We start from the raw sequence: 13,888 nt of genomic DNA, 5'->3' as shown, positions 1-13,888 counted from the left end.
ATCTGACCCTATATCTTTTTACATTTTAATGATGGGAAGCTGGGGCAGGGGCCTGATGTTTAACTCTGGCAACTACGGCAACTTCAAAGACACCCATAAGCCTGCATACTTGCGTGTGCTCTGTTTAATTTTCACTTTCAATTTTTGCTGACAGCCCCATGACTATTCTTCTCTTTTCTAATTAATATTTAACCACCATGTTATTAAACCTGTTCTCAGAGTATAGCTGCCCCAAGTCCTTGTGGAAAAACAAGTTCCTCTCTTCTGTTTCCTTCCTGTCACCTGTTTTTCCTTTCCTGATCTCTCCCTCCTTTCCTTGACCTTCTCCAACACACACACACACACACACACACACACACACACACGGGGTAGGTGGAGACAGTGAGAGCTTAGCTCTTAAAAGTGATAATAATGAACTTTTAGTTAGAGTATTTATAGCATCTATTAATGGTGAGCCTGTGACATAAGCAAAATTTTTCTAGCACCTGGGTGCTAAAACACATATTATTCACATACAAATACACATGGATGTATGTATACATGTTCCTGTCAAAATAAGCAAGATATAGGCAAAGAAAGATTGTTCTTAAAAATAACCTACAGAAACCGGCTGTAGTGGCGCATGCCTGTAATGCTAGCACTCAGGGAGGCAGAAGCAGGTGGATCTCTGTGATTTTGAGGCCAGCCTGGTCTACAAAGTGAGTTCAGGACAGCCAGGGCTACACAGAGAAACCCTGTCTCAGAAAAAAAGAAATATATCCTATAAAGTGAATTATAGTTTTCATAGAATTATAGTTACTATCTAGTCTTCTACAACTGAATGGCGAATATAGTACAAGACAATTTACAGCAGAACAAGAAGCAAGTAACAATGACCACAAATTTGTGGCGACAAGAAAGAAGCGACTATAGGAAATACAGTAATTCTCTTTTGCTGTCAGACGGTCTATCTTATTCTTAAGGTCAGGGTTCTATAAAATGTGTCTAAAAGGAAGGGCAAGCCAGGAAGATTGATGTCAAAGTCGCAGAGAAGGAGATGCAGTCAATGTTCTGACTGACAGAAAGTCTTGGTGCTTGGCTTTCCAGAATCAAGGAGCTAGGAGAGAGGATGAGAGAGCTTCCTAATTCAGAGAAGGGAAGCAAATGTTCTCACTGCGGATGTCCATTCCAGAAGACAAAATGAATTGAGATGGAAGCACAGGGCAGTGAAACTTGGTGGGGGGGGCTCCCGTGAAGTGACCCCTGTGTGAGCTGGCCTGTTAACAGTCACTTCTGAAGGACACGACGACGGTTCTCCATCAGATCATCCATTGCTAAATCAAGAAAGCCTGGGGCCTCCAGAGGCACACACGAAGCCAACATGTGATGAGGTAAACAGATCACCCTCTTCTGGCAGCTTTCCTTACAGAATGGGCGAGGAGGCACGTCTCCGACGCTGCAAGCCCTGGGGTGAGGAGCCATGATTTCTGCCTCGAGTGGTGCAAGAATTACGGCACAAGTTAAGTATTCACAGAAAACGATGAAAGCAAAGCAGTCACCGGGCATCACCTGCAGTAAATCACACCACGGCATGGCCAGAAGGAAAAAGTCTGCCTGTCCACTGGCTGGTATTTAACAGACGAAACCACCGGCTGGGTGGTAGCAGGGCTGATGGGAAGCACTTCAAAGAAATTGAAGCACACGGAACTTTCCCTGCGCCTTCCCTCGTAGGCTTCTATTTATAAAACCTGAGTCTCAGGATGCTTACTCTTGGCTTACTGTCTCCGTCCTCCACCAACACCCAGAGCAGCGTTCTGTGAGTGTGGGTGGAATGTGAGCGCACAGAGTAATAAGGACGATTTACACTCGACGCATAATTACTATTACTCATTTCATTCCAGTGTTGTAGAAGGCCCATGGAGACCACGAACCTTCCCCAGTTACATAGCAAGAGAGGGGAAAAAAACAAAACAACAGTCTTTACCTGACATGATTTGGTCTGAGGTTTTTCCTAACTACCAAGCTACACTACCAGTGTTTCAGTGCAAACCAAAGCGACGCAACCCATGACCATGGGACTGGAAAACACAAGGTTATAATTCAAATAGGATAACAACTCTGGCAAGACCTCTTTGTGGAGGAGGGAGGCGAGAGCAGGAAGGAGTCCTCCCAAAGCCTGGGTTCTTATAGGCAGCAGCTTCTATGTGTGCAGTGTATTTTGTTAAGAGTTGCCTAACCTAGCCTCTACTTTCATCCATGCACAGACAGCAGCTGCGGTCTCTGCAATTATTTTGTTGGCTTGTTTTCTCTTGAAAACTCCAATAGAGAAGCATGTTTCAGGTTTTCTACTCTCTCAACGTCTAGATTTAATAAACATCAAGCTGCCAAATACCAACCTGTCTTGTGAAGGATGAAGGTGAGAGGCAGATTCTGTTGAAGGAATCTTATGGTAGGAGACCCTGTTCTCTAAGGCTAGGAGGGTCAAGTCTAGAACTGGTCGATACTGATCCCAAATGCTGATCAAAGATGTTCTCTGACTGGGAAAGCGCTGTCCTGGAAGAATGAGGTCTTTTCTATTTCAAATTGTGTTAGCTCCCATGTGGTTTCTGTTGGATTATCTCCTGACAGCAATGGGGACAGGGCATTGGATGACAGAGAAAGCATGTAATAGGCTCCATGATACCCTTTCTTTCCTGAAATTCCCAAACTGAACTTTTGGCAGATCTTATCATTTCATCTGCTACTGAATCTCTGAGGTTCTCTGTGACAGTATGGTGATTCCTTCTCTAACTTTCTTAGCTGCACAGTGAATAAGCAAGCCTCCTTTCTGAGTGACTTTCAGCATGTCCCTAAGTACGCTCCCTGGTCTAACTGGCCGAAACAGCCAGGTTGACCCTCCCTCCTCCTGCTGCACGAATGTACACTCTCTGAGAACAAGAGAAACCCCACGTACCATTAACACATTCAAAGACATCACAGCACTTTCCAGGTGTCCCATCTCCACGAGAGACTATTCGGGGAGCAGATCCCACCTCACAAACGGGGAAACCACATAAGCCAGAGAGACACTCGCATCTGAAACCAAAGAAAAGGGAAGGAAAACCCCATGAATAAGTAATAACACAGAAGTCGGGAGACCCCCAAACAAACTGGCAAGTACCCGGGCTACATGATATAATCTGGTTACCTGGTACAATACAGGAAGGAGGGAGGGGTTGTCCTAGTAAGTAGCTTTCCAAATAACCATAGCTCAAATCATATATATAATCTCCCACTTTAACTCTGCCCACTTTGGAGGATATATTGCCCCTCATTTCTCAGTTAACCAGGTTGGTATTCAATGTAACACTTTCAGAGACGGTGTATGGACAGCTCTGTACACGCAGGTCAGCCTGTTGGTCAGGGATGCTCATGACGAATGAATAGCCCCAGCCTTGTTTCCAGTGATGAGTAGGCATTCTCTAGAGGTTTATTTTTGTTTTGTTTTGTTTCTTTCCCCTCAACAATTAAGCTACTGGCTTTCCAGTCATTTGAGCAGGTGTTTAATTTACATTTGTGTGCCACATGCAGAACAGACCAAAGACTGAAGTGTCCTCATTCACAGGATGACATAAGATTTAGGTAAATGGACTCTGTGACAGCTGTCTTGGAAGTAGGGGGTTTGAATTTCTTTAACTGTAGGCTACCACCTGTGCATGTAATCTCCGCATGCAGGGAGGAGATATTGCATGAGCTGAAAGCTCTGGTCACTCTTGACTTTCACTGCTGTGCAATCTGTCTAAACACAGGTACTGATAAACAGCTAAGTGAAGAAAGCAAAGAAGAGACCAAACCGGCTTCTCAGATGTGATGAAATAAGACGTTGGAAATGAGATGCTCAGGCAGCTGGGAACCAGTGCGCAAATGTAATAATGGGAAGTAGCTACTGGCCTCTGGTCCAGGGGCTCCATGGAAACAGACTATGGGTCAAAAGACAGAAAGAGTGATGGAGTGAGATGCCAGCTTGAGAGGAGTAAGTAAGGGCATCTTTAAGAGAAAGAGAGAGATGCTGGAAGGAAATGTGTAGGTCCTCTGGTGCAGTGGGTGTGGCGTTATGATCAGCGGAGGGGCATCAACCCCACGAAAGAGTTATTAACAGATTATTATTCTGCTTTTTCCCCCTTTCCTGCTTGAGTGATTGGTTCCTTCTCCTATTGTTTGTATCTTCAACAAATTAAAATACACTCATAGGCCTCAACTATCTCAATCACCAGGCCCAGAGTTTCAATGACATTTACAACTGGCCCTGGAACTAAAACGGAAAGGTTTGCACCAAAGACCATTAAAAGATGGAAAGATGTAATGAAACACTGACCCTGCCTCTCCTCTTTCGGTTCTTCCACATGTGATGGTGGTTAGATTCCAGGGAGAACAGGAATGAAAACCTCATTAACGTTTTACTGCAATCATATTCTCTGTCTACGGTTTGAGATAAACGCCTGCTTGTTTTGCATGCAGAGTTTTGTATTCCTGCAGGACAACTGCCTTCTGGGGCTGAGTACTATAAACTGGCCCTTTAGCAAGGTAATCCCATAGCCCTTCATGCTCAAGTGCCTGACCACTACAGTTTTAACCACACAGTCCTGTCACTACGATTGTACAGTCTGGCATATTGCTCACATTACTGCACTTGACACGGCACAACTTAAATTCTTCATCTGGAGGGGCCACGCCCGGGCCATAGTATCTAGATGCAGTTACAATTGACAGTACCCTACACAGATAGCTAGCTGTTTCTATGGCATCTTCTAGTTTCACATTCTGCCTCCTGATAGGTCATCACACAGAATCCTTCTGAAACACCAAAGAGCACAGATATGTCCAAGAAGTATTTCTTCATATGTTGTTCAACACTCCAGCACTCTTTCTGTCTGAGCACGTATGTCTGTGCTAAACCCTCTATGGACTGTGGGAAATCATGATGCATTGAAAATCATTACTAACTTTGCTCTATATCTGCCACATTTCCAAATGTCCAAATGCCCCTATTATTACCCGTGGAGACCCGTGGCAGCACCATATAGACAAACTAGAACTCTTAAAAAATGCTTAGTAACTCACTGAGAAAAGGAAGATCCTTTTCTCCTGCATTTTACTACTGAGATTAAATGGCTGACTGGCAAAAAACCATGGTGTTTGAAAGCTGGTGTGTTCGTGGTTCCTGTCCTCTTACCCTCCAGCACATGCTTCCCACCTAGTACCATCCTTCAACTTCTGACCCTAAGATCATCACTTTAATGAATGAACTGAGGAAGGACCCAGAGAAGGTGAACATTTGGGCTCAGCTCTGATAGGTCTTACATACCTGTTAGGCTTAGATCTTGCAAAACTGCCCCTAATTTGTTTTGTTTGTTTGTTTGTTTCCGTATTGAAAAATGTTCCAATAGCAGTTTCATACAATCGATCTCAACCCACGCAAACCATCTACTCTCAGGTCTTCATTCATTCTGTCAGGCAGCGACTCCTGCACATGCCCCCCCCCCCCGCCCCCGTTTCCGCACACCACACAGATGTGCGTATCCCTACTCTCTGTGCTTTCCACCTGAAGAAAGCAGACTTTCTTCTGAGTCACTTGGAGGGAATTTTGAGCTCCAGAACAGCTGAAGCTCACACACTGCACTTTGTCTTCTTCACTACCTCCTGTCTCTTCATTTGTTTTTATTCTTTCCCCGTGAATCTTCCCCTCCCTCCTACCCATTCCTGGGTAAGAGCAAGCGCGGCGAAAGAGAAAACAGATGGATTAGGAACCTAACATGAGACAGATGCTTAAAGAGGTTGATGTCATCACTTACCCCTCCCCAGTTTCCTACGCTGTTTTCTCTCACTCGGGCCATGCCACACCCGGCCTACAGCTTTGTTGCTGCACTCGCTTCCAGAGCCAGCAATCTTCTCCTCGTTCCATTTATCAGTGTCTCAGCGAAGCACTCATCACCCACAGGTTCACATACCTTTTCCTTCCAATCCTCCCTCCCAGCACTTCCCTTTGTTTTCCCTATGCTACGCTCACTCTCTGCTCCAGGCAAACTCTTGCTTTACTGTTTCTGCTGCTCGCCCATCCTGCTTCCTGAGTTTCTGCCTAGCCCATGGGTCCAGCTGTTTCTCAGCTCCCTTGAACATCCAGACACACTTGTTTGGAACCCTTCTCATCCTTTGCTTAGGGTCACATGGTCTTTTTGTACCCTTTATGTTGGTGGACAAAATTCGACAGACTTGGAAAAGAAGATAGGATGGGTGATATTAGCTAGTGTAACAAATCAGCTACAACAGCAGGGGGGAAAAGGCAGAGACCCTTGATGGTCACCTCAAGTCCCTCTAGACAGAGGGATGCGAGGATACCTTGAGCATAAGCCCTGTAAGATGAAAGTCATGCACACAGCATCTACTCTTCTAAAATATGGAATCCTGTACACTGGTTTTCTTTTGCAAAGTTCTGCAGTCACCACTGGCACCTATTTCTGGACCCCAAGCAGAAACTCTGCACCCCACTGCAGCCTTTCTCCGCTTCTCCTGTCTCCTGCTCTGGCAACTTCAAATACATGATCTGCCTCCGTGTAGTACCCTATTTTGTACAGTTCTTATAAGTGAAATCATAATAAGAGAGTTAAGTGTTGGTTTTTTTTTTTTTATTTCAAAGAAGTAGTAATCTGTATGGGCAATTTGCTGGGGGGTGGGGAGCCTGTAATGCTATCCTCAATGTTAAGATAATGATCAATCAAAATACCATGTTAATGAATTTCTGCATAATATAGTCACAGCTGCAGCTAGGTGGGACTTGGTTAAGAGGGCCTGTCCTTCTTTTTCTGGAGTAGGTAATGGATTCAGTTTAGTGGGCATCTTAATGGCCTAATGTAACGGTGAACAGCACTTAGAAAACACATAAACCCCTAGAGGGCACTCACTTCCTTAGGAGGCTCAGATCGCTGGGTAGCTGACTAACAGTCAGTGAGTATACTTTCTACCTGTAAGTCCTCTGCTTCTGGGGCTACAAACACAGTCCCAGGCAATGCCGAGGTGTCCCGACACATCTTAGCGCGTGTCTGTGAGCTTGGCCTCTACGTTTCTTGTAGCTTCCACACTCCACTGGCTACTCGGCTCATTGTCACTCCAGCGCCAATGGCAATCAGGCATTCCCTGACTGTGCAACGGCCATCCCCGGCCCACAGTTCAGATGCCCATCCATCCCTGCTTCTACTCAAGACCCCAGAGCCCTTAGGACCACACACCTGAAAGGACTGCTCCAGGGTTGTTCGTTCCTCCTCTGACTTTTACCAATACAAAGACAGGATACCTGACTCTTGGACAGTACCTGCTTATTCTACTAAATCAAAATCATACTGATTCTCTTGTCAGTTCCTCCAGCAGAGGAGGAAATGTCTTATGGAAGAAAAAAATGATCAGCAAATACGTCCAACAAAAATCTGGTACGAACACTTTCCTTATTCATGGCTATTAAGTTAGAGCTAAGAGCATGCATTGTTCTGTAAAAGTATTTTTACAGTTATCTATTTGTGAGCGTGCATGAGTGTGTGTGTATGTGTGGGCAAACTGGAAAACAACTTTTGGAGTTAGTTCCCCCCTTATTTCATGTGGATTCTGGGGACTGAACGCAGGTCACTAGATGAGTGGCAAGCACGGCTGTGCCATCTTGCTGGCCCTGCATTGCTTTTATACACTGGAAAAGAGGCCTGCTCAAGAGGTTAGGGCTGTCCCAGATCAGTGAGTGGAAGAAAGACAATGGAATCCGCTTACAGTGCACGCTCTGGGGTGCTGTACTTGAGGACAGAGGAGGGAGTGCAGAATCTGCTAACCACCCACTCTCCTGGGACCATCTTTGAGGACCCTCGTGCCTACGTGTGCAGGCACTGGGTTGCTACGGTTTAAAGTTTACTCCCCACTTGAGAAGATCAAGTACCAGTTCTTAACTCTTTCATGGTGGTGATAATTGTTAGTATGTGCTCTTGAGAGTTGACAACGGCTTCTTCTGCTCTGAGTGCCATCTCTCAGGAGTGAGGGAAGAAGAGACTGACTTATTTACTTAACTGACACCCACCAGAAAAATGTGGTATCAGTAGCAATCTACTCCAATTCCCGGGAGGTTGGTTTGCTCACCCATAAAGAAAGACACATGCTCAAGAGAAGCATTCCTCTAACTTTAAAGTTCCATGATTCTACTGCCCCAGTTTCTGTCCCCATCAACGCTGCCACCCAATCCGGGCTCCCTTCTACTGCGTCTCATCGGCTGGTACCCAGAGTGCTCATCGGCAGTTCCCAGAGCATGCCACCTCTGCATCGGCTTGCTTCTCTTCTTTCTTGATCTCTTTCAATCCCAACCTGCAGACCTGGTTCGATATGTTTCCCAACCTCACTTTCCCTCTTATTGTTCTGCTTTCCCTGGGGTGTAGCCATTGCATATTTAAGTATTCTTTCTATGTTTCAGAAGAAGAAAATGGATGACGGCAAGTGCTGCAGTCCTGGCGCTACAGGGCAGGTCTGAGACCTGTTTTGAAAAACTACACTGAAGAATCAATGCTTGTTTGTCTGCTTACCAGAATGAAAGGAGAAAGTTTAAAGGACACTAAACAAGGGTGATATGACCATTTAAGCAGGGGACAGGGGGAAGGAGTCTTTTGCCATCCCTACAGCACTCTTTGCAAAGCACAAGAGTGCCTCAGGAATATGCCTTGTGTTGGGCACTGGCACACGGACAACAAACATTATTCCGGTTACTCTAACACCCCTCCACCGTAACCTCTCTCCAGAGGAAGACATTGGAAGCTATGCACCATTGGCACCCTGTCTTTCCCGACACAGACACTTATCTCTGTCCTCATCCCACAGGAAAAATAAGTCCAAATTGTGAAGTATTCTAGAAAAGAGTTCATCCAATACTGGCTTTATTGTACCTCTGAAAAAACGTGCCTAAGACTTCAACTCTGTCTGCAGCCAAAGGCAGGGAGGTTTCCCTTGGTCAGGGACCAAGGAAAAACGAAGCACTTAAGTCCTTGTTAAAAAGCAGCACTAAGGTTGTAGAGGCTACTAATGAAAAAGCTTCTCAAGAATGGACATGATGCTGCATAACACAATCCTATTCTATAAAAACCAGCTTCACCAGTAAAGAAATCTGATGCTCTACTGCTTTACTTCCTTAACCCCTTTCCAGGAATACGTCCGTTTAAAACAAGACTGTAAATAAAACATTCCTAAGAAGGAGGTTTGACGTTGAACGTCCAACTACCACTTTGGAAAACGGTATAGCTCCCTATGGGAGTTCCTTGGGCTTGAATTTCCCTCCTGTCTCTCCCTAGGAGATTTACCGCTCTCTGGAGGACTACTGACCCTACTTCACCCTCCTCCAACTAATCCCCACATGAGCTCCTTGAATCTTCATCACCAGCCACAGCCAGCCACAGAGGATCACTCTCTGCTGTCCATCAGTGATCCTTCCCCGGCGCAGGGAGCTGCTCCTAACAGGTGACTGCACAGTTCTTAGGACTCTGACCTCAGAGACAAGAAGAATGCCACTGAGTTCTCTGTGGTTATTATGCTTTTCTTGTTCTTCTGGGTCTGGGAGAAAGACGTGATGGGAGTCCTCTCCTGCAGGGAAGATACAAACCCACCACAATTAAATAACTAGGACAGTCTCTCTTTTCCTGGCTTTTTCAAGAGATAATTATCGCTTCCTCCGCAAAGATGCCAGGATTCCAGGAAGCAGCAGGTGTGAAGCTGAAGGAAAGGTGGTATACACTGTAGGAAAACACAAGCTTTTAGTCGACATGGTTCTCCTAGAAATGTGCCCCACAGAAAGTATCGTGAGGATAAAGCAATGATGCTTTCTATAAACTACTGTTCTCATGTGGCTTACTCGGATAGGCTTGAAAAGGCTCTAATGTCAGCAGCAGACCAGAGGCCCAGCAATAGCTGAAAATATTCCTTGGTCCTTGTTGAAAATGTTAGGGCAGGGACCTCATAGGCATTCCTGAACACCTTGTCCAGATCAGTTGTCTGGCTACTGATGTGTCCTCTGCTTTGACTTCCTTAGGTCTGAGAGAAGCCACTGGTGTAGCTTTTCATGAGCTGGCAGGACGGGAGGAAGAAATGCACAGTGGACCAGTCAAGATAAAAAAGAAACAAGAGAAGCTGGCACACCACAGCCTGAAAGGAGGGATGAACATGAGAATAAGATGTTTTTAAAACACTCTTTTCTGTGTATGTGTGTGCCTAAGTGTATGCCTGTGCACCCACCAAGTGCAAGCAGGAGCTCAATAATGTCAGCAGAGGCCTTGGATCCTCTGGAAGTGGAGTTACAGATGGCTGTGAGCTGTCACTTGGGTGCTGCGAACTGAACCTAGATCCTCTGCAAGAACAGTTAGTGCTCCTAACCACTGAGCCATCTCTCTGGCCCTGAGAATAAGGTTTAATACAGCAATGTAAAGTATTCTCATTTCAAAGCCTGGAATCACTAACTGCCTTGTAAACGGGTGCTCTGGAGCGTGGAATTGGCTAGTTTACAGTTTGTGTCTATTTACTGAGCATACACATGCAGCAGGCATGAGGCTGGTTGGATGCTGAGATTACTCAGGAAGTTTCCGTTTAGGGAGGCCCTGGATATGATAGGTAAGGCTGTTGAACAAGCACTGACTGCTGATGTCTAAAGGAGTGTACTGCTTGAAAAACCTAAGCTCAGCTTCTGCTGCTGGGGATGTACATACTGCTTCAGATCTCCAGTCATCTGGGCTTGGGCTGGCATGGAAGCAAATGACTTTAGACATCCAATTGGATCCCCGTGGACAGCCAACTCCGGGCCTCTCACCCTTGTCATAAACGTTAAGTGGTAGAATGTATAGTCTCTCAGTCTTTGGGGAACATACATCTGCCAAAGTACTGATCTGCTCCCAGGGACTCATCTCATACCCTTACCTTCTTTCCAACTGAACCCCAGGAGCCAATCTGGGCATCAACAAAAAAAGCGCATCACTCAAATCTTCTCACAACTACCTGGTTCTCCCTTAAAGACACACTTCCGTGTACAGTGAGGTTGGGAACCTCTACACTCACTTGGGAAGTCAACAATTGCTGAAGAAAGCGTCAGCGACTCCCATGCCATGGCTTTCCTGCTCACACAACCATCTTTTTCAGTAGCTCTGATTCCTACCCCAAGACACAGAGACTTTGAGAATGAACACTGACATAAGACAGTGTCGTATCTGAGTTCTGGCTACTTAGGAGCAATGTGACCTTGGGAGCTTGGACAAATTATATTATCTAAGTCTCTAGCACAGTGGATGAAACATGAAAGAACTCACACATGTACTCTCTTATGATTTAGGAGGCTTCAGCATGAGCAGATGAAGCATTTTCAACACGCTGACCTCACATGGTCCTTTAAGACCCAGGGTCCTTGCTTCCACTGTGCCATTTAAATACTTCACTCCATCAGCAAAGTTTCTGAAGCCACAGACCCCATTTGCAGATGACAACAGGTCACCCTCCCAGTTCTCCACACTCACTCCTTGATGTTGCCTACCCCAAGATCTTGCCAGTTTCTCCCAAGTCTGTGCCTGACGGGCTTTCTTCAACATACAAACCCCTCCTGCCTGTGGTGTTGCAGAGGAGCCTGCTTGGGATGGATCCTTCCAATATCTTTACATTTCCTTTACATTCCCCTCCTCCTGCAACTGGTCTCTCAACTGTCACCCTCAGTTATAGCAACTAGGGATAGCAAGCCTCGAGCCAGTGAAGTCCTACGATCAGAGCAGACAAGCAGGCAGCCCAGGAAGGCTTATCCCAAGAGGCACCTCCCTCATCCTCTGCAGAGTCAAACACGTGTTCACAAGAAGGCTGACTTCTATGCAAAATACGCCAGTTTAAAGATGCTGGCAATTATTAGGAGTATGGCAAAGAAAGTAATCTCAAGAAATGAAGTATGTCTCGGGGGTAAAGTTAGGCCCGAGGATGGCAGCTGCAAACTGGGACTCCACCTAGTGACTCTCTGTGTCAAAGGCTACTGGGAAGAGCACATTCTTGGAACAGGCCATTCTATCTGTGACCCCTTGTGGGAATCAGACCTCCATTTATCCTCAAGGACCCACCTCTTTGATGATGTGCTGGAGGCACGGTGGCAAATCGCTGCTGATATGGGGCAGCGGGAGGGAGGTTGTAAGAAGTCACGGATTAAACAGCATTCACCAGGTGTGGGAGTATGGCACAGAACCAAGTTTACAAAGGCAATAAGCAATCCACTGAGTCAGGCTTGGAGCAAATTATTCAGGCCATCAGAGGTGTAGCACATGTCAAGATGAGGACAGGGAGATAGTATCAAGGGACTGGTAGTTGATATGGTAGAGAGGCAGGCTAAGGTTTGGGTGGTAGGGCATCTACAAAGCATCTTTCCTTTTAAGTAAGAAGAAAATGATAGAAATCTTAAGTAAGTGATGCAGTCTTGCAATGGAGTGGTTTTCTGGAGGTGGAGGTCCATTCCATTTCTTCTGAGTCATAAAGATAGATGAGATTAATACAAATATTTTCAGCTGCAAGACACATTTAAGAACCGAAAAAAAAAAAGTCAATGAGTCTAATAGCCTAGAATGCCCTTCTGTCTTTCTCCATCTGATGAACTCTGACTCATTTCTAAAGACTCAGCTCAAAAGTCAAATATGACAGTTTTCCAAGTAGGAATTTGTATCTCTTTGCTCCATAAGCTTTTTGTTACTTTGCACATTTCAACTTCTAAAACATGTAACACTTAAAACTACAATGATTTATTCACATTTGCCTTTCTTTAAACTAAAGGCCCAGTGAATGACATCGTAGACACTTTATTCCTTCCTAGTACATGATGAACATTCTAGATACTTACAAAGCTATAGGGTCTGGGTGCTGGGACTTGCCACAGACCATCTCTAGAATGTAGTTAAACTTATTATTTATCTGTGTTAGACAGGGGTAAGAAAGAGAAATACACAGGGTAGGCCCTGGCTCTCAAAGATGCACAGATGAGACTATTCTACCTGCTCCATTTATGCTTTCAGCTAACCCCTTTCAAACGGGACGCTCTAGAAATAAACCATCCTAAGTTATAAATAACACTGTGCATATATCTATGTGTGAGAGTTTAAGACAGGCTCACACTTTACAAACCCAAACTGGCCTCAAATTCATGGTAATTCTTTTGCCCCACTCTCCAAGTGCAGGGATTATAGGCCTAAGCTACCATGACCAGCATGAGTAATTTTTATTATAGTACTGTTGCTATATTGGCTATATTTTACTTGTTATGAGTATCTTCTTGTGCCTTCATTATGGGTCTCTATGCGGAGGGAAAAATGGATCATGCATATAGTTTAGTCTCATGTGAAATTTCAGGCATCCATGAAGGCTCTGGAACAGGTTTGCTCAAAACAAGAAAAGACAAATTAACTAGTGACTTACGCTAATCATAACACTCCTCCCAAATCCTACAAGGCAAGAAAAGGATAACTTAAAAGGCTTTTGTCTGCATGGTCCATTCACAACAGACTAACTTAGAAAGGCCAAGGGAAGCCAGCTGTCTCCACCTCCAGGGTTCCAGTTAAGCTGTTCAATGTCTTCCAGGCAAACACAGCCTTGAATCTCTACAAACTGTCAAGTGCACTGGTGTGCAGCTGACACCTCTGTGCAAAGTGGGTAAAATATGCTCTATGAAATAACAGGCTTCTTTTAGTTTTTCCAGAAGAGGTAACATCTTACATTTCTTTAGATAAGCTTACAGAGCCTTTTTTCCCCCATGCAGAATTGTCTACAGCATCACTCTATTTTCTGGATGTTGATGATGCCAATGACAACAGTGGGGGTGGATGGAGAAAGCCCTGAAGTTTAATTCTATCCAATGCTG

The 13,888-nt window shown here is 45.1% G+C and overlaps 1 protein-coding gene across 5 annotated transcripts in view; it reads right to left on the bottom strand.

Annotated features, from left to right (window-relative positions):
- The window catches only part of Crim1 (cysteine rich transmembrane BMP regulator 1), a 179,188-nt gene that overhangs the window by 71,055 nt on the left and 94,245 nt on the right, over window positions 1-13,888 (bottom strand). For all 5 annotated transcript variants that reach the window (XM_055618383.1, XM_055618398.1, XM_055618392.1 and 2 more), the window contains one exon: window positions 2,933-3,054. In XM_055618383.1, the coding sequence (XP_055474358.1) occupies window positions 2,933-3,054 (122 nt within the window). The remainder of the gene's footprint in view (window positions 1-2,932; window positions 3,055-13,888) is intronic.

The sequence above is a fragment of the Psammomys obesus genome, unplaced genomic scaffold (genome assembly GCF_907164565.1).
Source record: "Psammomys obesus unplaced genomic scaffold, mPsaObe1.curated_primary_1811, whole genome shotgun sequence".
NCBI lineage: Eukaryota > Metazoa > Chordata > Mammalia > Rodentia > Muridae > Psammomys > Psammomys obesus.
The sequence above is the reverse complement of the archived record's forward strand: the minus strand, read 5'-3'. Positions and strand labels throughout refer to the sequence as shown.